This window comes from Sorex araneus, chromosome 1 (assembly GCF_027595985.1).
Source record: "Sorex araneus isolate mSorAra2 chromosome 1, mSorAra2.pri, whole genome shotgun sequence".
NCBI classification, from domain to species: Eukaryota; Metazoa; Chordata; class Mammalia; order Eulipotyphla; family Soricidae; genus Sorex; species Sorex araneus.
In genome coordinates, this window is record NC_073302.1 from 332,054,709 (window position 1) to 332,078,404 (window position 23,696).

The 23,696-nt window shown below is 37.2% G+C and overlaps 1 protein-coding gene across 9 annotated transcripts in view; it reads right to left on the bottom strand.

The window, feature by feature from the left end:
* Positions 1-7,816: 7,816 nt before the first annotated feature.
* PSD3 (pleckstrin and Sec7 domain containing 3) overlaps positions 7,817-23,696 on the bottom strand; it is a 525,397-nt gene continuing 509,517 nt past the window's right edge. For all 9 annotated transcript variants that reach the window (XM_055144428.1, XM_012935700.2, XM_055144411.1 and 6 more), the window contains one exon: positions 7,817-18,830. In XM_055144428.1, the coding sequence (XP_055000403.1) occupies positions 18,615-18,830 (216 nt within the window). In that variant the 3' untranslated portion in view covers positions 7,817-18,614. The remainder of the gene's footprint in view (positions 18,831-23,696) is intronic.

The window sequence follows — 23,696 nt, forward strand, 5'->3', positions numbered from 1 at the left end:
GGACAGGACCTGGTTGTCACTCATGGTGCCAAGTAGATGTGAGGTCACTCCCAGGAAGGGGTGACGATGGGGACAGGATTGGTAACGTTGTTCATGGATGAAAAAGAGGCCTGGGCATCTGAGGAGGAATCTGTATCCATCTACTTTATCTGTATGATAAATTCTAACTTTTAATCTTCCAAGTTTTGTATGCAATATTTTTCATACAATTTCCAACCCCCCCTCCCGTGAAGTAAACCCTCTTCCTGCTAACAAAGCAGGTGAAAGACCTATACCTGAAATTCTGTAATGACTAAGCGAAATTGAATACATTTTTAGAAGGAAAGGCATAATGCTAGTAAAGGCATAAAAATATTAAAATGGCCACTTTACAAGTTCACTGGGCCCCATATATAACTTCCAGTGGCCATCCTCAGTAACAAGCAATTCTGCTATTGCTATGGATTACGAAAGTCCCTTCTTAGCCAAAACAAGTCTAACATAGAAGGAACAAAAATATCTTTCCACATGGTGATTCAATAAAATAAATTAAAAAATAAAAAAAATCATGCTTCTGATACTGCAGGAGTGGAAGGATTCCAGGTTAATTTTGTTGGTCAGTTTAAATTCCACCCATCACTGTATCACTGTCATTCTGTTCTTCATCTATTTGCTTGAGTGGATGCCAGTGACGTCTTCATTCATCCTAGCCCTGAGATTTTAGTAGCCTCTCTTTACTTGTCCTTCCCAACGGTGCCTCATTGGAGGCTCTTTCAGGGGAATGAGACCCATCATTGTTACTGTTTTTGGAATATCGAATATGCCACAGGGGGCTTGTCAGGCTCTGCCGTGCAGCCAGCATACTCTTGGTAGCTTGTTGAGTTCTCCGAGAGGGAGAACTAGACAATAAGAGATCACTCCTGGGAGCTTTGTTTTATAGTCTCTGGATCTTGGCCGTTGATGGGATTTCACAGCACCAGGAGCAGTTTGTGGGTGTGACTTCCTAGCTACTAGAAAAAAGGGGATCTAGGTGGAGGAGGCCCAGTCCCCATCTGAGCAGGCTTGGAGATCTCAGCCCTGGGTCCCGCACACCTGGGTTCCTCTGCCAGTTCCTTCATGCTCATCCGAGCATGTGGAATGGCTTTGAGCATGGCCGTGGCTGGGTTCTAGAGGTCTTTGGCTGCCAGGGCTCTGCTTGGGGTGGGGAGGGAGACTCAACCAACTCCCCTCCGAGGGGCCCCGCTGAAGACAGCCAGGCATGGGGGCAGGAGACTCTAACTATCAAAGGTATCCATCCAGTCAAAAGAGATATGTGAGGACTGGCAGGGGGAGATAACAACAGATAAAAGGAGCTTTCAGTCAGTCTCTTCCTTCTGAATCACCCACTCCCACCCCACAAACAGCTATGCCCAGATGAACTGCAGAATGAGGAAGGGCTTGCATACAGAGAGATGGCAGATACAGGCAGAGCTCATGGGCCTGGACTGTCACTGTCATTGTCATCCTGTTGCTCATCGATTTGCTTGAGCGGGCATCAGTAATGTCTCCATTGTGAGACTTGTTGGAGCAATAGCACAGCGGGTAGGGCGTAATAAACTAAGGCACGCTGAGGGGCGCATGCACTCGGACTCTCCAGGCGGTTCTGTCTCACCACCCGGGTTCGGTGCTCTGGAACCGCTGTGTATGGGCTGGATCGGGACGGTCGGTGGTCAAGGACAGGCGAAGGAAGGACGAGGACCAAGCTGGTTGCTGACTAGTTACCGTTTATTCAATCTTCCATCTTTCTCATCTCCCGCACTCCCAGCTCCATCCTCTCTTTGGATCAACTCCAGCCTCTCTCTAGTCTCTCCTCCTTTTTTCCTCTCTCACCCTTGCCCCTAGGTTACACACCTCCAGGTAGCAAAATCAACATAATAAAGCCCTTCCTGAGGGCTGTCAGGTTTAAAGGGAACACAACCTAGGGGCATTCCAAAGCCCTTCCTGACTGCCAGTAGGCAAAATACCTCTTAAGGGTTTTTTCTCCTCTCCCCATTCCAAACACTCATTAACATCTTAATACTAGTTATTTTTGCATGGACATAGCAAGAGATACGTTGAGGTTTGCAAGGCAGCTCTCCTGACAACATCTTGCCACAGGCTCAGACCACTGGGGTTCTTGGTGGTGGAACATGTGCACTCGTGAAAGGATGGGTGTTTGATTAATGTATGAGTGAGACTTAAACCTGAAAGCTTTGTAACTGTTCTCACGGTGATTCAATTAAAAAAAAAAAACGATTTTAGGAAAGCATGTACTGAATAGAAAACAGATCAGGCCAACATTGGAGACAAATGGATGGTGAGGGATGGAACTTAGGAAGCCATATATTGGACAAGGCATCCTAAAACAAAACAAGTGACAGTGTACACAGGTCAATGGAGAGGCTGGGACATTGGGGAGGAACCGAGACCCATTGAACTATATAAGGTATTAACCTACTGAGTTTTTTATGCAAATTTTTCATACAATATTTAAGAACCCACAAGCAAAGGAAAATCCACTTTCATAACATTCCCTGGCTTTTACAGAGTTATACTAGATTTAAGTCTTGTTTTGAAAAAAGAAAGAGACACAAAAACTAATAGGATAGAATACAGAGCCCAGAAAGAGTGGGAGAAAGGCAGAAAAGAAAGAGGGAGGGAGGGAGGAAGAAAGAAAATAAGGAAAAGAGAGAAAGATAGGAAGAATGGAATAACAGAAGTGAAGCAGGCAGGCAGATAGGGGAGCCTCTGGCAATGAGTTCTTGGGAAATAATAAAACTGAATTAAAAAAAACATGGAATTTTAAGAAATTACAATGTCACTAGCTCTAAAGCAGCTAAAAGCAGTATGGCAGGACCCACTTTGTGGACAGAGGAACTGAAGTCAGCTAAGATTCTGTTACGAGTACAGGCCTGGAGAAGACTGGACCCCTCATCCAAAGAGAATCTCCAGGAGCAACAAAAGCTTATGGTCGACCACAAGGTGGACCACCAAAAGTTTCAAACTCCTCTCCTTGACAACACAACAATAGACTCTTATTTTTGTAGAAAGCCCCACATGGAGGCAGTTTTTTTTGGGGGGAATCCATAAAGCTGACTGCAAAGGCAAGCAGGGCACTGCCCCATTACCAGCAATGGAAGGAAGAAGAATGGAAGAAAGGAAGGTTCACTATTTAATACCATACACAAAACCTAACTCAAATAGGTTAAATATTTTAATATTATACCTCAAACCATAAACTACATAGAATAAAGAGAAGGGATATACTCCAAGACTCCAATATTAGAAATTTAGAGTTTAAAGAATAAATGGACTTCAAAGACAGCATAAATAATAGTATCACTGTAACTGTATCACTGTCATCCTGTTGTTTGTCGATTTACTAGGACGGGCACAGGTAACGTCTCTATTACACTCAGCCCTGAGATTTTTTTTAATTATTTATTTTATTGAATCACCATGTGGACAGTTACAAAGTTCTCAGGCTTATGTCTCAGTTATACAATGTTCGAAGACCAGTCCCTTCACCAATGCCCATATTCCACCACCAAAACACCCAGTATACCTCCCACTCCCCCTCCCCCACACCCACCTGCGTAGCTGATAAATTTCACTTCATTTTCTCTTTACCTTGATTACATTCCATATTTCAACACAAAACTCACTATTGTTGTTGGACTTCCCCCCAAAAAAAACAACCTTACTGACAAGGAAGCATTTGATAATTAGTTTTCCATTGCTGAGAATGAAGAGATATGAAGTCGTGCAGCTGCTATCGCTAGCTGGCCTCCGGATCGTGGGTGATCATCAGTAGAGCAGCTGCACAAAAGCGTAGACACCCAGGTCGAATCTCGGAGGAGCGTGTATCGCCCCCAGCCAGAGACTGCCCACCCGTCCCGTTGTTTCAAGATCATAACTCTTTTTTTTTTCTCCTTCCCATGCCACCAAGTTCGTACCTGCTTAATAGTCCTCATAATATGGCAGACGCCACACCGCTTCTCCCCGAAAAAGGGAAAAAAAAAACCGAGAAAGAAGATCTTTCCCCTCCTCGGCCGGTGTGGGGCTATGGGTTAGTTCACAGTCTAGAGACATGGCTGCAAGCAGTTGCTGGGACCAAAAGTAGTCTAGCTGGCCTCCGGATCGTGGTCAATCATTGAGCACAGTCAGGAGTCACTCCTGAGCCAGAAATAACCCCTGAACATTGCCGGGTGTGGCCAAAAATAAATAAATAAATCAGCCAATAAAATGAAAATTCTCTCTGATCTAGTGATACTACTCTTAGGCATTTATACAAATTATATAAAAAGATTAATTTAAAAGGATATTATACCATTTGTTCATAGCAGTACTATTCACAATAGTCCAAACAGGGAATGTACTTAAATTTCTATAAACAAATGATTGCATAAAAACATTGTGGTATACATACTAAATAAATGGTTCAAATATATCATTTAACTTGAAATTTCATATTTGAAGATTTTCCCTCAACTCTTGAGATAATTATGCTAAATAAAATAAGTAAGAAAGTAAAGGATTGTTGCATAGTTTTACTTATATGTGGTATATAAATAATGCAAATGAACAGGCCAAAAATGAATAAAACATTGAAAACTGGAGGCACCTGGTGATAAGGTGAACAGAGTGAGAAGAATGAGTGGGCTTCTCTGTTTTTCTTTTTTTTTGAAGTAAAACAGATTTTATTTGAAGGTTTTTGAAGGGGAGGAAGAAGAGAAGAAAAGTAGGAGTAAAGCACTAAAGAGAGAGTGTGTCTAAGATGGAGAAGCCCCTACACCCCAGCTTTGATATGGATGCATGGAAGCTCACGTCTCAGGGTGGAGAGGAGGGCGTCACATGTGCTGGGCATATAGGCACAAGCAGCCATGGGCTTGGGAAACAGACACACTTAGCTGGGTTCTCTTGGTGGTAGCAGATGGCAGAGGAAAATTGGGGGTTTAAGTAGTATTATACTCATATAAGTTTGTGAAGCTAACTATCCATAATATTTCAAATCAATTATATATCAGTTTAAAAAGAAAAGAAAAATTTAAAACACCAAAGGCTGGGCCCCACTCCTAGAGTTTTGGTTGAGTAGATTTGAAATAAGATAGACAATTTTCATTTCTGACAAACTCTCAGGAGATGCTATTAGTGCTGCTCATGGACCACACTATAGGCCTATTCTCAAACATCACTGTCATGCAGATTCATTAAAGTGGGGACTCCTTTTAACAGGTTCTAGGAAAGGGCTTAAGATTCTACTTTTTCCACAGGGTCCAAAGGATGTTATCTGAGTTCATTAGGTTTCTAGCTTCTAAAGATCGATTCTCAACTATAATGCAGGTTAAGATTTGATTTTCTTTGGAATACTATTGATAACTCAGCTGAATATTTAAATTCTCAAAATAAATTCATCCAATATAATCCAGTTTGACCACAAAAATCTATTTCTCTTAAGGGCTTTTTCTCACAAATCTTTTATCTTCAGAATTTGAACTCTTTCCTATTTCCCACTTTAAGTAGCAAGGTTTTTCTTAAAGTAAAATTTACTTTAAGATCAGTTGGCCTAGATTGTTGGACAGGGAGTCCTCCCAATGTCAAAAATCTACATCGACTTGGTTCAATCTATACATAAACTGATCTTAAATCCAAATGAGCAAATATTTTACAACAAGGAACAAAATAAAGCATGCCCAAATGGAGACTTACAGATTCCCTAGCCAAGAAAGAATCCCCACTGTGAACCAACTGATTGTAATCAGAAAATATTTCTAATGCACAGAACTTTACCCAATCCTACAATGCTGTAATTGTGTACAATACTATACTGGGAGACAAAAACTGCAGGTCATAAAAAGGATCACAATTTGCTGACAAGTGTGTACTTAGTGACCTCTTACAACCATGATGGTAAATCTATATTGAATCTCACTCTCTATAGTTACAAGTCCCGAGGACTAATCCCTGATGTCAGAGCTCTACATATCTCTATTCAACTCCTGAACTAGCTAAAAGAGAGATTCATCAACAGTGCTTTCTCCAAGCCAATATACACTGTCTTTGCCTGAACAAATATTTCTTCTAGCAAGTTAGATGAATGCTGACTAATAGAAAGTGCCCTCTGGGCTCCCAAAGCATAGGGATTTTACCAGGTCATTACACTTTGGAACTGTGCTCTCTACTAGTGCTTGAGTGCTCCCTAGCTGCCAACACCACCTGGGACTGAAGCCCCCCAGCCCCCGTAACTTCTTACCATCACACTGGCATGAGATTCTCAGATACCTCCTAGGGATAGAAGTCAGTAGCATGGGACTACAGAGGGTACCAGACAATAATGTTTTAACATTTCATAGTGACCATACTCAATCCAAGCATGTCAAAGGCCCTGCAGAAATTAGACATAATGGGGAGATTAAGTAATTCACATGATAGATCAAAAAAACAGACTCTAAAGGACTTCTAATATAACAGCTATGCCAGATACCTGAAGAGTACAAAACAATAATCCCCATAATCTCACTGAGATCAATGGAAGTCAACTTCAACAATGAAGTTCAGGAGCAAAGGAGATATAGTACAAGAGTTAAGGCATTTGCCTTGCATTAGGCTGACCCTGATACAATTGCGGGCATGGGCTCCTGCGTATCACCAGAGATGATACCTACTCACAAGGCCAGAAGCCAGTCATGAGCACTGTCAAATGTGGCAAATGTCTTTTATTTAGTACTCTGTATTTTCGCTATCTTTCTAAAATATAGTATAAGCTTTCAAATTAAAGGAATCCAAATAAATTTCAACATAGATGGGTGCTGAATCTATTCAAATTCTTTCTTCAGTCTACTGGTATCAGATAATTTATATCTTTACTATTTTGCTTGGGGGCCACACCAGACAGTTCTTGGGGCTTACTCATGCTCAGTGCTCCTATAGGGACTAAAGGGTCTGTACAGGGTGCTGTGGTCGATCCAGATGAACCATGTAAGGCAAGTGCCCTACCCACTATACTATCTTCTTCAGCCCTACATATTTGTTTTGATATTGTGCAACTATATTGGTTTGAAAATGTTGTATGTTATATTCCTTGCATTCCTTGAATAATCACTTTTTTTATGATGAAAAATTTTGAGGTTCATTGAGTTCAATTTACTGATTTCTTTTGAAAACTTTTGTATCTGTATTTACCAGCAATATTGACTTATAGTTTACTCTTAAGTGTAATAAATTACATTTTCAGACAAACAGCAGCTAAGGGTATTTATAACATATAAATCAGTTCTCTTAGCAGTACTGAATGGCGGCTGGAGTGATAGCACAGCGGGTAGGGCATTTGTCTACTGATTCCCAGCATCCCATATGGTCCCCTGAGCACTGCCAGGAGTAATTCCTGAGTGCAGAGCCAGGAATAACCCCTGTGCATCACCAGGTTTGATGCAAAAAGAAAAAAAAAAGTAGTACTGAATGGCTTATATTAAATAAAAATGCAAAAATAAAAATGCATAAACTGAACACCCCATAGCAACAAATTCCATCCTATCAATAATTTCTCTAAATGTCAATAAACTGAACTCTTCGGTATAAATTTAGTTATAGCATTAGAGATGCTTCTTTAAACCAGGAGCAAACTTCCCAGCATGTGGGATTTGAGTATGGCATTCATTCATGAATGCTTTACTAGACTACGAAAGATATATTTACTCCTACCATGCTAATGAAAACATACATTTTCAATAATAAATTTATGTATCACATATATTGAATGTTGTCTTGTTTTTCATATCCATAGAGATTACTGAAATATTTTTTAATGCAGACACTTAAGCAGCTTCTATGATATTTTTAATATAAAGCCAACATTCCCTTTATCGGGATTAAAAATCTCCACAGACAGTACAGAAGGAACATTCCCCAAGATAGCAACTGCTATCTACAACAAACCCACAACCAACATCATATTCAATGGTGAAAAACTGAAAACCTTTTCCCAAAGATCAGGTACAATTCAAGGTGCACTGTCACCACTCTAATTCAACATATATTTGGAAATCCTCACCACAGCAATCAGACAAGTAAAAGCTATCAAAGATAACAAATTGGAAATGAAGTAAAATTAACACTATTTGCATAATATATACTATATATTAAAAAACTAAAGATTCCACAAAAAACCTTCCAGAAATAATAAATAAGTATAGTTAAGATATCAAGTGTAAAATTAATACACAAAAATAAGTTGCATTCCTGTACAGAAATACCACTGAAAAAGAAATTAAAAGACTATCCCCTTCAGAATTGAAAAATATGAAATAACTAGAAATAAACTTAACAAGGGAGATAAAAGACATAGAGAGGAAAAACTATAAATCTTTGCTAAGAGAAATAAAAGACACACAAAATGGGAAGACATTGTCTTTTCATAGACTGGAAGAATCAATGTTTCTTAAATGACCATCTTACCCAAAGTACAATTTAGATTCAATGCACTATCCATTATAGTTTCAATGACTTTTTTTCAAGATACAGAGTAAACTCTATCAAAATTTGTATGGAACCATAGTAAATGAATAGACAAAGCATTCTTCAGAAAGAAAAAAGAACATGGGAGGCATTGAGATCCCAACTTTAAAAAAAACTATAATAAACTGCATGGTACTTGAATAGAGATAAACCTTGCAGTTATTAATTAAAATGTTGTACATATGGGGCCAACGCAAGCTTTTTCTGGGACACTAGTAATGCTCTTCTGGGTTGAAATATATCCTTTGATTTGTACCACTCAGTAAACCAAACCCAACAATGTACAATATCCAGATCAAAACTCTAAATTTTAGTCTAATTTTTCATTTTATAGGTCAAAGAATCTTGAAAAATGAAGCTTGATTGCGAGGCCACAAACAATTATACTAAGGAACCATAAAATAATGGTCAGCATTTGTCAGGAATAAATTTCAGATGCAAATGGTATCTTGGATTTACTTGAAAGAGTTTTTCTCCCAGTTTAAAACCCCTGATGAAAATAGACTTCTGAACTTTTGTCAGTAAGATCTTTGCACAAACATTCAGAGTGTAATCACCTTAATTCTTGGCAGGACATTGTGAGTCCATGTGTTCAACTTTTTAAGAAGAGGGAGGTAATTTTGTGTTGTTTTCACTTAAAAACATTTTTCTAGTTGCGCAATACCACTCCTGGGAATATATTCCAGAGAGGCAAAAAAGGTATAGTAGAAATGACATCTGCATTTGTATGTTCATTGAGAGATAAGGAACCAGGAGGTCTGCCCCACAGCTTGGAAACTGGCTCACATGCTGGGGGAAAAGGCAGCTGAGATAGAGAAGGGAACACCAAGTAGAGGATCTTGGGAGGACCTGTTCGGGTTGAAAGATGCATGCCAAAAGTAGACTACAGACGGAACAGGATGGCCACTCAATATCTCTATTGCAAACTACGATACCCAAAAGGAGAGAGAACCAAACGGAATGCCCTGCCACAAAGGCAGGGTGGGATGGTGGGGGATGGGGTGGGGGTGGTGGGAGGGATAATGGAAACATTGGTGTAGGAGAATGGGCAGACCTCCTAGTCCTTATCTCTACTACTCTTGGGTGTTACTCTCCCATTTTGTTACTTTATATTCCACAGATGAGTGTTATCTTTCTATGTCTGCCTCTCTCTGACTCATTTCACTTAACATGATACTTTCCATGTTGATCCACTTACATGCAAATTCCATCTTTTCTAACAGCTGCAGAGTATTCCACTGTGTAGATGTACAAGTTTCTTTAACCAGTCATCTGTTTTTAGGCACTCCGTTTTTTCCCAGATTTTAGCTATTGTAAACAGTGCTGCAATGAACATGTATGCAGATGTCATTTCTATTATATATTTTTGCCTCTCCGGGATATATTCCCAGAAGTGATATTGCTGGGTCAAATGGGAGCTCAAGTTCTAAGTTTTTGAGAATTGTCCATATTGTTTTCCAAAAGGGCTGAACCAGTTGGCATTCCCATCAGCAGTGAAGGAGAGTCCCTTTCTCCCCACATCCACGCCAACACCAGTCGCTTTTGTTCTTTTGCATGTGGGCCAGTCTCTGTGGTGTGAAATGAAATTTTTCTAGTTGCACAAATAAAAAAATTTACCCAATTGATTGAAATTTGGATTTATTTCTTCCTAAAGTTTGTACATATATCATATACATATTTTAAATCCTTTACTATTTTGCATGATTTCTATTACATAAAAACCACTTAAATGCATAAGGTTTTGTTGTCAAAACAAAAAATTATCCCTCACTTATAAAAACACAGGAACAATTATATCCATGAACATTTACACAATAAAGAAACGTACGATTTTTATATTACAGCATCTATACGTACCAGCCAACACACTGGCCTACAAAGTTTAGGTTTACTTCAATAAAGAAATATGATAATATTTATATACAATTATTTTAATAAAAATAAAGCAACTGTATAATGTAAACTTAATTTTCAAAATATTCTTTAAACACTTTAATCATATTAACATACATTACTGTCCCACTAAAATACCACTCAGGAGACGGCTTTTTGAATTTGGTGGGTGATAGTAAGGAACAGGTGGAACAGGTTTCTAGTACATGATATGATATCACTAGCTAACCCAAGTCTGCTAATGCTGATAATTTGGCTGCTGAAAATAAGTAGGCTGCTATTTCATCACTAACAACATTCACAACTTGTAACTGGACTGCAATGAGAATGAGATGATTAATGAGGGAAACTTTACTAGTTAGAGTCATAATTTAGTTAACAGGTAAGAAATATTAACCAATTTAGTTAATAAATAATTTAGTTAATAGATAAGAAAAATTAGAACCTTGTTTAAGTTTAAAAGACATAAACTACTACCCTATGCTTGTCCAACAAAATCAGGGCAAATAGTCTCATTTTATACTCATATAAACTGCTCTTCTGGAATGGGTTTCTATAACTTCAGGTAGAAATAAAAATGTAGAGAGGCATTAAGGCCTGTCTCTAAGGCCACATTTGAATGGAGAAAAAATGGTTAAGTGATGGTCTTAGTATTCCTTGACCCTTCCCACAAAAATTGAACAACTATTACCAGAAATCTCAGGTTTAAAGGAAAGGTTCATCTATTAGGATACAATTCAGCTCAATGATACATCTATATGATAGAATTCAGCTCAGTGATACAACTTGCTTCTTGAAAAGGCAAAATTGGATTTCAGCCTTTGTTGGAACTTTTCTGAATTCCACTGTCATACGTTAACCAAAGAACTGTCTTTCTTCTCTCCTTCCTTCCTTCCTTCCTTCCTTCCTTCCTTCCTTCCTTCCTTCCTTCCTTCCTTCCTTCCTTCCTTCCTTCCTTCCTTCCTTCCTTCCTTCCTTCCTCCCTCCCTCCCTCCCTCCCTCCCTCCCTCCCTCCCTCCCTCCCTCCCTCCCTTCCTCCCTCCCACTCACCCTCCCTCCCTCTCTTCCACAAAATAATTTTATTAAAACTTATTCAGAAAGATATTAGGGTAGAAGAGTGTGTGCAAAAGAGAACAAGGGATTCTCTAGAGTGGAAATCGACAAGCAAAGGTACAGAGAGACAAGCAAGTGAGACATGTGTTAATGGAGAGCACAGGCTTGAAGGAGAGCCAGAGTTAGTATTTTTGAGCTGGTACCTTGACTCACCATGGTCAACCGATTGAGAAAGCTGGTTAACAAGTGCTAGAAGTAGAATGTGTAATCCAGGATGTTCTATTACTCAGTAGAAATCCCAGTTGGGGAACTAAATGGGAGTAGCTCTTGTTTGCAGAGAGAATACATTATGTCTCTGGGGTGCCCCAGGATCCAGACCTCAGAGTCAGGAGTCTCAAATCTGCAAATGCTGTCCTTAACTTAACTCTGTGTCTGAAACTCTCCTGGGATTGTGTGAATACTCAGCTATATAGACTACTAGGACATAGTTTAAGGGAAACTCCAAAATACCCCATAAGCAACATTTTCAGGAAATTTGGTTCTTACACCATTCGTGAGAGCTTAGTTTAGGGAAATACATTTTAGTGAGGTCTTTCCCATTTCCTTCCTATCTATGACTGCTGGTGGAAAACTGCCTAAACTAGGTGCAGATTAGAGAGTGGTGTGGATAATCCACAACTGTGTTCTTATGCTACATTTTTCATTGTATCTCTGTTTTCTTTTCTCAAAGGGATTTTTTTCAGAGTAAGCAGCAATGTCACCCTTGCCAACAGTTCGAACTACACCAGTTTTTGGGGATACTTCCAATAACCAGATACGCAGGATGCATAAGAATGCATAAGAAGCCATTTATTTGGCAGGCCACTGGAAAGAACATGCTATGCATTCTCTCACTGACTTGTTTAAAAGGCTATGTTTCGCAGGGCTCACATATCCCTCTAGCCCTTGGGAAATATTCATGGATGCAGTTCCCATTTCCACTGCCCATCACTTCTGTAGAAATTTAAGCATTTTGTCCTTTAAATTTGGATTTTAAAAATGTTCACTATGCATCCATGTGCACATTACCAACGTGAGGCTCCAGGCACAAGTACCTTTATATTTACACTTCAAGGGGGACAGTGAACTGGTTCTGAGTTTCTCAGGAATAAAGAACTAACTACCTCAGATGAAAGACAACTAGTTCACATCTTTTCCAACCCTCACTCCACATTTTAATTTGATCTTATTCATCTTATTCCTAGAGCCCAAAACGTACCCTTAATGACATTGAAAATCATTATACACAGGGTTGTTGTCACTCATGTCTAGTGGCTGCTTGGATTTATAACCCACAGGGCTTTATAAATATAAATATTTCAAATAATTAAGGACCTAAGTAAAACATTTAATTTTTCTTTTTATGTATTTTCTGAATCAAATGATTGTTTTGCAAAATCACTCAATTTTTAGAAGAAAACATGTTCTTACAGAATTAAGATCTTGCTGATCAGAGCCAGTTCATAGTGTGTCAAGAACAAATGAAAAAATATGACACATTTGCAAAAATAGTTTGAGACTGAAGAGTTAATTATTAACATATTTCAAGCCTAACAACCAATACATCACTCCAGCCTAAAGTCTAAGCTTAGTCTCCCACTCAACTCCAACTGTCATTAGATACAAAGAATATGAGGCAGCATGTTTAAACAAATACCACTCACTCAAACAGACTCAGTTGCTGCTTTAAATACATACAACATGCTGTTTAATAAAATTTTAATCTCTAATTATCTATTTACACACTAGAAGATAAGCAATAAGCTCAAACAACTAAGGCCAGTGGCTCTTCTTTGGGGAAAGGCAGGAAAAGAAACCTAAGTATAAAAATATTAAGTAAAGCTTTAACATAATTCACAATCTGTTCGTAAATTCTTTTACCTAAATGCTAATGTGTGCAACTACAAATTTAGAATACAGTACCCAAAATCTTGGGAAGTCCTGACAAACTTCAGCATCTTTAATTTCTTTACAATGGAGAGAGTCATTCTTTAAAATGAAGAGGGTGCTAGAAAAGTGGTTTGATCTACTGGAACTGTACAGACACAGGTACAATGATGATAGGTATTAATTTACTTTTCCTGAAAGTTCTAGATTATGGACTAATTACAACAATAAAGAAAGTGTGCTTTAAAGCATCACATTTTGTAATAAGTCCAAAATTGTCAGCTTGAATTTATATTAAGCGTTCTTAATAATGAAGTTATAATAAGACTACACAAAGGCTTATTTTCTTTCTTTGCTATTCCCTTGATTTCTTATATAGTACACTGAAATTGTTTTGCAAAATAAATTCAGAATCCACTTTGCCTTAGTGATTCAAAATTCAAGGATGAAATTTCTAGCATAAAATATTGTTAATATTTAATCAAAATATCATTTGAATTTAAGTTCAACATATAGTACCACTATATATACTTTCAGTATCTATATTATAAGCTCAATCCTATAAGGGTTTTACTTACTTTTCATATCATACTTGTTATTAAAAACAAACTTAATTTGATATACACATATTTATATACAATCTACACATAGATACATATACATATAGATACATACATAAATACCCAGAAATACACAGAAGATGACAAAAAAATATTTTCTTTGATGTTTGAATACTACATAAATGAATATTGGCCAACAGCCTGATACAATACATATACCTGTAGGCTAGAAAGGATGAGCCAAAGAGACTACTGGATATAAAAGTACTTAGCTTGCAATATTTCTTGCTGTTACTTTCAAATCATTCAAACTGTCATGCAGGTTCAAGTATTTATTGACAATTTCTCTACAAACACAGTCTCTCTTTGTGCAATGGTCCACTATCGGTCTGAGCAATAGTGCCCCTTAGGTTGATATCAGAGTTATAGAAGAGGGATGGCAATGACTGGACCTCAGTCCTCTTTCTAGAGTGAGACATTAAAATAGAACCTGAGAGGAAAAGTCATGCCAGGGAACATCTTGATTACTTGGGGAGATTATGTTGTGGTGAAATGTTCATCTCTAATTTTCTTCAGATGACTTTATGCTGTAAAGTATAACAATCTATTAACACTATTGAGATCTATTCACTTAGGTCAACTTGTTGTCTGACTGAAAAGAATTCAAAGCTCTGTTGCAAGGTGGACCCAGAGGCTTATGGGTCTACAAAGCTGACTATCTTTTTCTGTCAGAATAACAAAGCTGTGTGAGAAAAGCAGATACTATTTAAACCGAAGGCTACACGCAGTTAAAGACTCTCAAAAGTTTTAGGATGTTACTTATGTTTTTGAAGGGTGTTAATTTCACAAAAAAATATTTAAAAACTTTCTACAACTGTTACCTGAAAACTGAAGGGATTATTTACTGCTGAAATGAAGGAAGGTGACTACTAACCTACTGAAAACCTGAGGTCTTCAAGAATTTAACTGCAGAAATTTGGACCTGTAAAGATAAATTTATCCTTCAAAGAGAATATTCAATGACTACCAGGAAAAATGCCAAAGTAATTCACATTCCCACAACAAATGAACTAAACCCAAGAAGTCTTGGTAATAAGATAGTGGAGAAACTTTAAAGGCAAATTTCCTTCAAATTGTCTATGAGCTGCAAGTTCATTGGCAAAAAAGAGCTTGCCGTAGGAGGCCAGGGCAATCAGAAAACTAATTCTGTGCTTAGGTTGCAAAGGTTTCCTTCCCTCTGAGGTACATAAATCTTCTGTAGCCTCAGAATTTTGGATTTGACCACAGAATAAAGTACAAACTCGAGATATGAATTCCAGTGCGGTTTTGTAAGGTCAATAAATCTTCCCTTTGTGGAATTAGTTTCCTTATATCAGTTCTGACTAGAAAATTGTCCTTATCTTCTGAAATAGGATAATAATCAGAAAAGCAAGAAGTTCTTGTATAGTGCTTTCTATTTTTACCAAGGATCCAGGAAATACCTGAAGACTCTCTCACAAAGTAGTTTTACTGAGATATATTAAAAATGTATAAAGTTTTATTAGATTTTTTTTTTGATTTGGCCATATCCTGCAGTGCTCAAGGCTTATCCTGGCTCTACACTCAAAGATCACTATTGATAGGCATAAGGAATCATTTGGGATGCTGGGGATTGAACTACGGTCAGCTGAATGTGAGACAAGGACTCTTGCTCCAGGTCTAACTGGGTGTTTTTAAGTGCTAGCTAAATGTCTTAAAAAGTATATGTCAAACAATGTCTATGATCTGTCAACAAAGTAAGAATGCTTTATGCTTGCAATTAAGTTTTGATTGCTCACAGGGAGCTTATGAGACCTTTGTTTCAAAGTAACCATGCTAGGTGACGGAAAACCTGAAATACTCAAATATTTGCCACATGTGGTCATTTTTAAAAAGATAATAACTTAACTGAAACAAGGTATTCTGATATATATCAAGATTTTCTATCCTAAAATGTGTTTGTGTGAAGATGAAGAATGACTAATCATATGGAGAGAACTCCCAGGCTCCTGGTGCTGAGGCCTGGGTGAGGATGAAGGGGGAAGGCAAAGTCTCTGTAGAAGGAGCAGAGGAGGAAAACTCCGTTGGACTCTGAATTAAGAAGCAGTCTGGGATCCCTGTGAAAGGAAATGTATTCTATCTTTTTTGACAAGAATCTATAGGACAGAAATCATTATGAAAGCTATGACCTTGATATGAGCAAGTTTCTCAGAATTAAGTCAAAGTAAGGGGACCAGTTCTAACACAAACTTGACCTATAAGGTGCAATGAACATCATGCCAAGGCAATCTATAATTCTCTTTCACAAAATAAAATTTGTAGCTGTTTTAAAGTATAACTATGCAAACAATTCATTTTATCTTCCAACGTACTCTTCTCAACTTGTCATCTATCAGCATACCCAGAGATTCCTGAAGGGAATATTTATGAATCTGAGGACAAGGAGAGGACTGTGGTGCAGCGAGGCAAGTGGGGCATCTCAGAACTGCACATAGCAGACAATGTAGGACGTACCATTCCATGCTTACTACTTACTTTAAATACAAGAGACATTCTAGATATATATATATATATATATATATACACACACACACCCCGTGGGCAAAATATTCAAGCCTGTCATAAAAGTCTATTTTCTTTAATTATCATAGTTTAGATATGACATTGTTCGGACACATCTCCCCTTTTTGCTCAGGATAAGTATCTAGGAACAAAATAAGCAGGCTGATTATTCAGATTATAAAAAGAAAAAAGAATTCCATTGTGAAAATTTGAATTCTTTTGGAAGCTATAAAAATGAACCTGATGAAATGGCCCATATAGGTAGCTAACTAATTTTTTTTCTTGATTACCTTAGTCATTGTCTCTACCTAAGCAAGAGAGTGTGAGTTTTCTAAAAATAAGCTAGACACTTATCACTACCAGGTAGTATTAACCTTAAAGATTACTTATTCTTTTCCAGATACCAGCAAATATGGGGATTTATATAGATGAAGGAAGAAAATGTTAATAAATTATTCTGGAACTAAAGTTTGGTATATAAGGACAATATACCAGTAGAAACTACTATTTAATGAATTTTCTCTCATTCACTTATTCTTTGGCCATAGTACCTTTAATATACTGAATAGAGAGCAAATTTCAATGTGAGGAAAAGATATGAAAAATTATTCCATTGGTTTAGAGACTGCACCATTTATAGTGATTATAACTTTAAGAAGACAAAGTTAGGAGGTTTCAAAATAATTAAGTCCGAATGGGCTCAATTTTCACCCCTTTCTATTCTATAAAAGAATGTCCTCTACCACGCTAAATATTGAAGGGTCATCACTGGAACAAGAGCATGAACTATTTTAGATAAAAAAAATTATCTAGAATAAACTATTTTTAATAGAAAGTAGTAGAATGAACTAATTCAAGACAGATAAAAGAAATACACTGATTGCATGTGCAACTAGATTTCTCTATTTTCCAACTAAATTCATTCAGATTACTACTTTCAGACTTATCTGAAATAACTTTTAATTGCTGGCCTGCTGCAGATACTTTTCCTTATCTTATTTGTCATGATTAAGGAAAGAATATAAGGAGTACTGTTTTAAACATAATTGTGTTAGGAAGACTAAACTAGTGTTATAATCAAGAGATTACCCCATGCACAACTCCATCAGTGTTTATATATATTTATATACTTGAAAGAAGCCTTTCCAAGAGGGCAGAGTACTGACAAAGGAGATAATTCTAGATGACTAGTGTAGACTCCTGGAATGAGGTAAAAATTTCTGCAAACCACTCACTCACTCACTCACTCACTCACTCACTCACTCACTCACTCACTCACTCACTCACTCACTCACTCACTCACTCACTCACTCACTCACTCATTTAACTGTTGCAGTTCCCAGGGGTTGATTATTACCACTGCCTTTTGGGAAAAAAAAAACAAAACTCTGTGTCAGTTTTTCCTTAACCATAAATGGCAAAAAGATTCCATTTCCTCTTTCGTTCAGTGGTTAAAATGGAACCAATACATTATGCAACTAAATATACTTCTTGTGTTCTCTAGTCCTGCCACCTTCATGCTCCCTTTCTCTACTTCCAGCAGGGTGAGAACTGAACAAGTGCTAGCTTACATCATTTTGGAACATCTCGATTTCCAAACTGTAATCTTAACTGAACTTCTGTGACTGCTCAATCCATCTCTGTGACTAGGCAAGATTCCACAAAAAAACGTTTATGTTAACTCTGGCTAAAATTTACTGAAAGTTTTTCCAGTTAAGAGTTTCACAATAGTTCAACTTTTTAACCTTCAAAAAAAGAGGAACAGCTTATTTAAGAATACATAAAACAACTCAGAAGAGTGCAAACATGGGAGAACCAAAGGAGAAGGGATACATAAATTCATTTTGAAATCATAATTCCCTCCCCACCACAAAAGGTGCATTAGTTTACCAAATGAAAAAATCATCAAAGCAAAGAAATTAAGAGCAAAGAGACAATCTCTACAGAAACTAACAAAATACACAATAGAAGAAGCTACTAATGCACCATTTAGTCACAGAAATTTTTTAAAATATATTCACGGATCGACCAGAAAAACCTTGAAAAACCCTTTTTGCTCCATGACCAGCACTTCCTGGTCACAAATGGATTCTAAGTGACTTTTTGCTTAATGCTTTGTGTTTCAGGTCGATGATCTTTTCTTTCTGACACATTACGCTTGACCTTGGCAGTGACTGGGGATAAATCTGGGTTGAGTGAAGGACTGGAATGTGACTTCTTCAGTCCTGCAGTCTCACTTTCATTGGTACTCAGGAGCTCCTTGCCTCCTTCCTTGAGAATGCTGACATACATTTCATAGCGGGTTTTCTGGAGGAACAGTTAGAAAAAAAGGTAGTCAGTACACTTCACAAATTCATGCTTTTGTTCACAAATGCACACTTAAAGAGTTAACTGCTGACAGAGGATGACTGGCTGTTGACTTAATTCCCCAATCTGGACAACAGCTACAGGAGAACAATGAATTCATTTATTTAGAAAGAAAAAAAATAAGTTATGCAGTTAGTTCTTACTTCCTTGCCTTTTGGAGAAATATAAAAGTGTTGGCTCTCAGATGGAAGAATCACACTTCTTAAACATTCAGGATTAAGAAGGGTCTATGTCAAAGGAGGTAAACTTTCTGTGTTTTGCTGTATTTATTTGCGCTTTCCTTATAGGACCGAATAGGCCTCACTTGAAACTGGCTTGTCTAGAGTTCCTCTCCCCTTCTTATCTTCTTATTTTCTATGATTCTCTCAGGACTCAGTCTCTGGTGAATCTGTTCTCTCGAACCCTCACAACACTCTGTAGAAGCTGCTTAGGTTTTTCAATGCCTTTTTTTTTTCCTTCCTGAGAGGATTATCAATTTCTCTTAGAGTTCTAAGTTTTTTCTTTTTTTTTGCAAAACCTCAAATTGTTTTCTGATGCTTTCTCATTCAATAAAATCCTCTCATTAGATATTAATTCTTGAAATTTTTAAAAACAGTTACTTGATTTTTCCAACTTGATAGTTTGATCTTATGAATTATTGAGAAAAAACCTTAGAGACTGGCTTACCTTAACTCTACTATTACTGGTACTGTTTATAGGTTTCTATCTGAATAATTATATAAAAGTATTAAGAACATGTTACAAATTTCAAAGGGTCTCAGGTCTCAGAATCTAGTCAAAATAATTCTTTCTATATTCCCTCACAAAGGACTTATAAAGAAGGCCCAAGTTTTATTTTTAATCAAAGAAATATGTCAGTTATAAACTATCCCCAAAATGGCAGAAAATTTCATTATGACTGGATTTTTAAATAAGATTGAGTTTTTGTATATCTCAATTAAGCATTTATGAAATTGAATTTACTTGAAGCTACCTTTTCAAGTTGTTTTGTTCAAAAGTGAGAACAATGTTAGACATTAAATTTGCTCTGGATTTGATTACTACTTATATGGCTGATGATGGTGGCATTTATAAGAGTGTTATTTGCTAACTCTACATCATCCATAAAGTAGGTAAATTATTATCCTTTTTTCACAGTAAAGGAAATAGAGGCAGTTCAAAGCCAGTGTGAGAAAAGTAAAAAGGCTGGGATTTGAACTCAGGAGATTTGACTCCAGAATCTATGCTCTTTGTCATTATTTTTCCCTGCTTATGCATATTAATGTATATTTTATATTCTGAAGATTATGCTCATTTGCCTACTCAAAACCTCCTCTATGCCCTTTCCACTCCAAAGGCTGATAAATACTTTCCAAGCCCTTCTTGCTTCATGGGATCTAGTTAAGAAACAAAATTTTAAGTTCTGATAAAAATATGGCAAAAAAAATGGCAAGCTCCCCGTGGCATATTTGATAAGCTAAAAACAGTAACAATAACAGGTCTCATTCCCCTGACCCTGAAAGAGCCTCCAATCAATGGGAAAAACAAGTAAGGACAGGCTACTAAAATCTTAGAGCTGGGACAAATGGAGACATTACTGGCGCCCACTCTAGTAAATTGATGTACAATGGGATGAAAGTGATACAGTGATACAGTGATTTAAAAAAAGGTCATGCTTTAGAGAAGAAGCCACTGGTTTTAGTTCTTATTCTTGTTTAAATATGGTTGTGATTTTTAAAACTACCACCCTAAGGCTACCATCTGGAGAATGAAGACAACAGGTTGCCATGCTGAAGACTGAGGAAAACTGAAAGGTGAAAAGATCCTGTGATGACATAATAAGCTGGATCTAAATAAAATCATTGCTATTTCTACATATCCTGACAAATAGCACTGCACTGTAGCACTGTCCAACCATTGTTCATCAATTTGCTTGACCAGGCACCAGTAATGTCAACATTGTGAGACTATGAAAAATAATTAATTTTAGGAGTTGAGTCACTATTTACCAGGTATTGTTTTAGTTAAACTTTTTTTAATTGATTCACTGTGAAATACAGTTACAAAGCTTTCATGACTGAGTTTCAGTCATACAATGATCAAATACCCATCCCTCCACCAGTGTGCATTTTCCACTACCAATGTCCCCGCCACCCCTGTCCCTCAACCCCCACCCACTACCACCATGACAGGCACCTTCCTTCTTACTCCCCTATACTCAATACAAATACTGAGAGGTCCTTAGTCTACATTCAGGAAACAACTCCCATCCTGAGTGATCCCTTCAGCCATCATTGATCATTAATGGTCCATAATTAATGGTCCCATCTACATCCCAACTGCCTTTTCCCCCAGCACGAGGCAGGTTTCCAAATCATGGAGTGATTGTCCTGGCCTTGGTCTCTACTGTCCTTAGGTGTTAGTCTCATATTATGTTATTTTATATTCCACAAATGAGTGAAACCATTCTATGTCTGTCCCTCTCTTTCTGAAGAATTTCACTTAGCATGATACTCTCCATGTCCATCCACTTATAAGCAAATTTCATGACTTCATCTCTTTAAACAGCTGCATAGTATTCCATTATGTAGATGTACCAAAATTTCTTTAATCAATCGTCTAATCTGGGGCACTTGGGTTGTTTCCAGATTTTAGCTATCACCAGGTTTGAGCTGAAAGCATGAACTGAGTACACATAACTCAATTTTAATAAAAAGGCAATGCAAAAGAAAAAATAATATACTTATCTGTTAGAACTATGTGAGAGTTAATAACAAGTACTTGCTAATTAGAAATGGTTATCAGAACTATATATCAGTGAAATCATGAATTAAACAATAATCTAAGGACACAGTAGTTCTAATGTCCTATTCACTTTAGAAATGTAGCACTAATTCTGCCATTAAACTTCCTTGGTTACAAATTTAAAAATGCAGAAAATAACTACTCCCAGTAACAAAAAAGTTTACTAAAACAATGTAAAGGTGTTTAAAAATAGATTAAGAAACAAATATAAAGCATATCATAGATCTGGGACATTTACACAATTAAAAGGATATGAATAACAATTTTCTGAGTTGACCTGAAAGGGCACAAGGGGATCATAGTTGATTAAGTCCAATTTTCCACTGGATTTTGAAGAGACTGATACTACCAGAAAAATTCATCTGAAAAGGGAAAATCATTTCATCCATATAATTCCAGCTCCAAAATTGTCATCTAAAATAAATTTACATCAGCTGGTCAGTCAATAAGCAAAGGCTCAACATAGAGGAGTGAAAAAAACATGATGTTAAGATGAGAAGAAAAGATGAAGAAAAGCACAAGATGAAAGAATGTCAAAAAAAGAGAAGAGCTTGATTAAGAGAAACCAAGAAGAGAGAAACTACCTTCACAGGGCAATGATGTTTTACTTCTGAGTTGCAAACAAAATGTATCCTGATCTAGGACTGCAGCAGCAGCAGAGTACTTGCTCTGCCTGTGTAAGGTTTAATTTCTGGCATTACAAGCAAGAAAAAATAAAAAGAAAAAAAGCAGGTTTACTGGGACAGTCTATACCTACAAATGTATGATAGTGTACCTTTCTACCACTGTTCTGATTCAGCCTTTACTGAAACCAAACTAAAACTAATTTCAAAATAATTTAGGAAAATAAGGGCCAGAGAGATACTGCAGATATTAAGCACTGGCCTTGCACACAAATCCTGGTTTATACCTGCCACCACATATGGTTCCACGAGCACTGCCCGGACTGATCCTTGAGCAATGAGCTACGACTAAGTCTGAGAATCACCAGGTATGGTTCCAAAATAAAAACAAAACAATTTAAGAAAATATATTCTAATTTAAGAAGTATTCAATAGGAATATGATTGAGCCATATCCTTTAAATGAAATACTCTTCCAAATATGCAAATACTTATTCAGGGGCTTTAGAATGAAAAAAATAATGTTATCCATTTCATTGCTGTATTTCAGATATTGGAGTAGCACTGTCATCCCGTTGTTCATCGATTTGCTCGAGCAGGTGCCAGTAACGTCTCCATTGTGAGACTTGTTTACAAAGTGAAAATACCAGATTGAGGTAGAGAGTAAGGTAGGATGGAGGTGGAACATGGGCATGGCCTTGGGCACTTTGGTGTAATGAGGTGAGGTAACTGTATATGCCAAGACCATAAATGTCAACATGATTTGTGGCAAAAATAGTACTTTATATATATATATTTTTGAAAGATCGCTTTTGAATAAAAAAAAGCAGCTCTGAACAAAGTAATGGGAATAAGCATAATTTATTTAAAAGTCTCCATTGAAGTTAAAGTGAGAGGGACAGACACAGACTGATCTCTCAGACCTGAAATATAAAGAAGCAAAGTAGAAAGATAACAAATGCCCAGAGGCCCCAGAAACTGAGAATTGGTCTTGAGTAGGAAGCACAGGTGAAGAAAAGGTACAGGGACAGTGGCGGAGGTGTACAATTCCTCAGAAACACTTTCTTAGAAATAAAACATTAAAGTTTTTCTTGTATGTCTGTTGAATAATTTTGAACTAGAGATACATGAACTTTAATAGCCTTTTCCTCTTGCAAAATCTCTTAATATCAGATCAGATAACACACAAGGTTTTTGACACAACAATGTAAAGAAACTGACATAAAGAAAAAACTACTCTTGGTCTGATTCCAGATCTGTCCCCAAAAGAGGTGGCAGCCAGCAGACTAACCAAATGGGAGAGTCATTTACCAAGTATCAGGGAATAATAAGGGAGACATTTCACTGTTAGAATGAGAATGTTCACCTTGAGTTAAAAGTGTGTTGTTTGTTCTAATCTC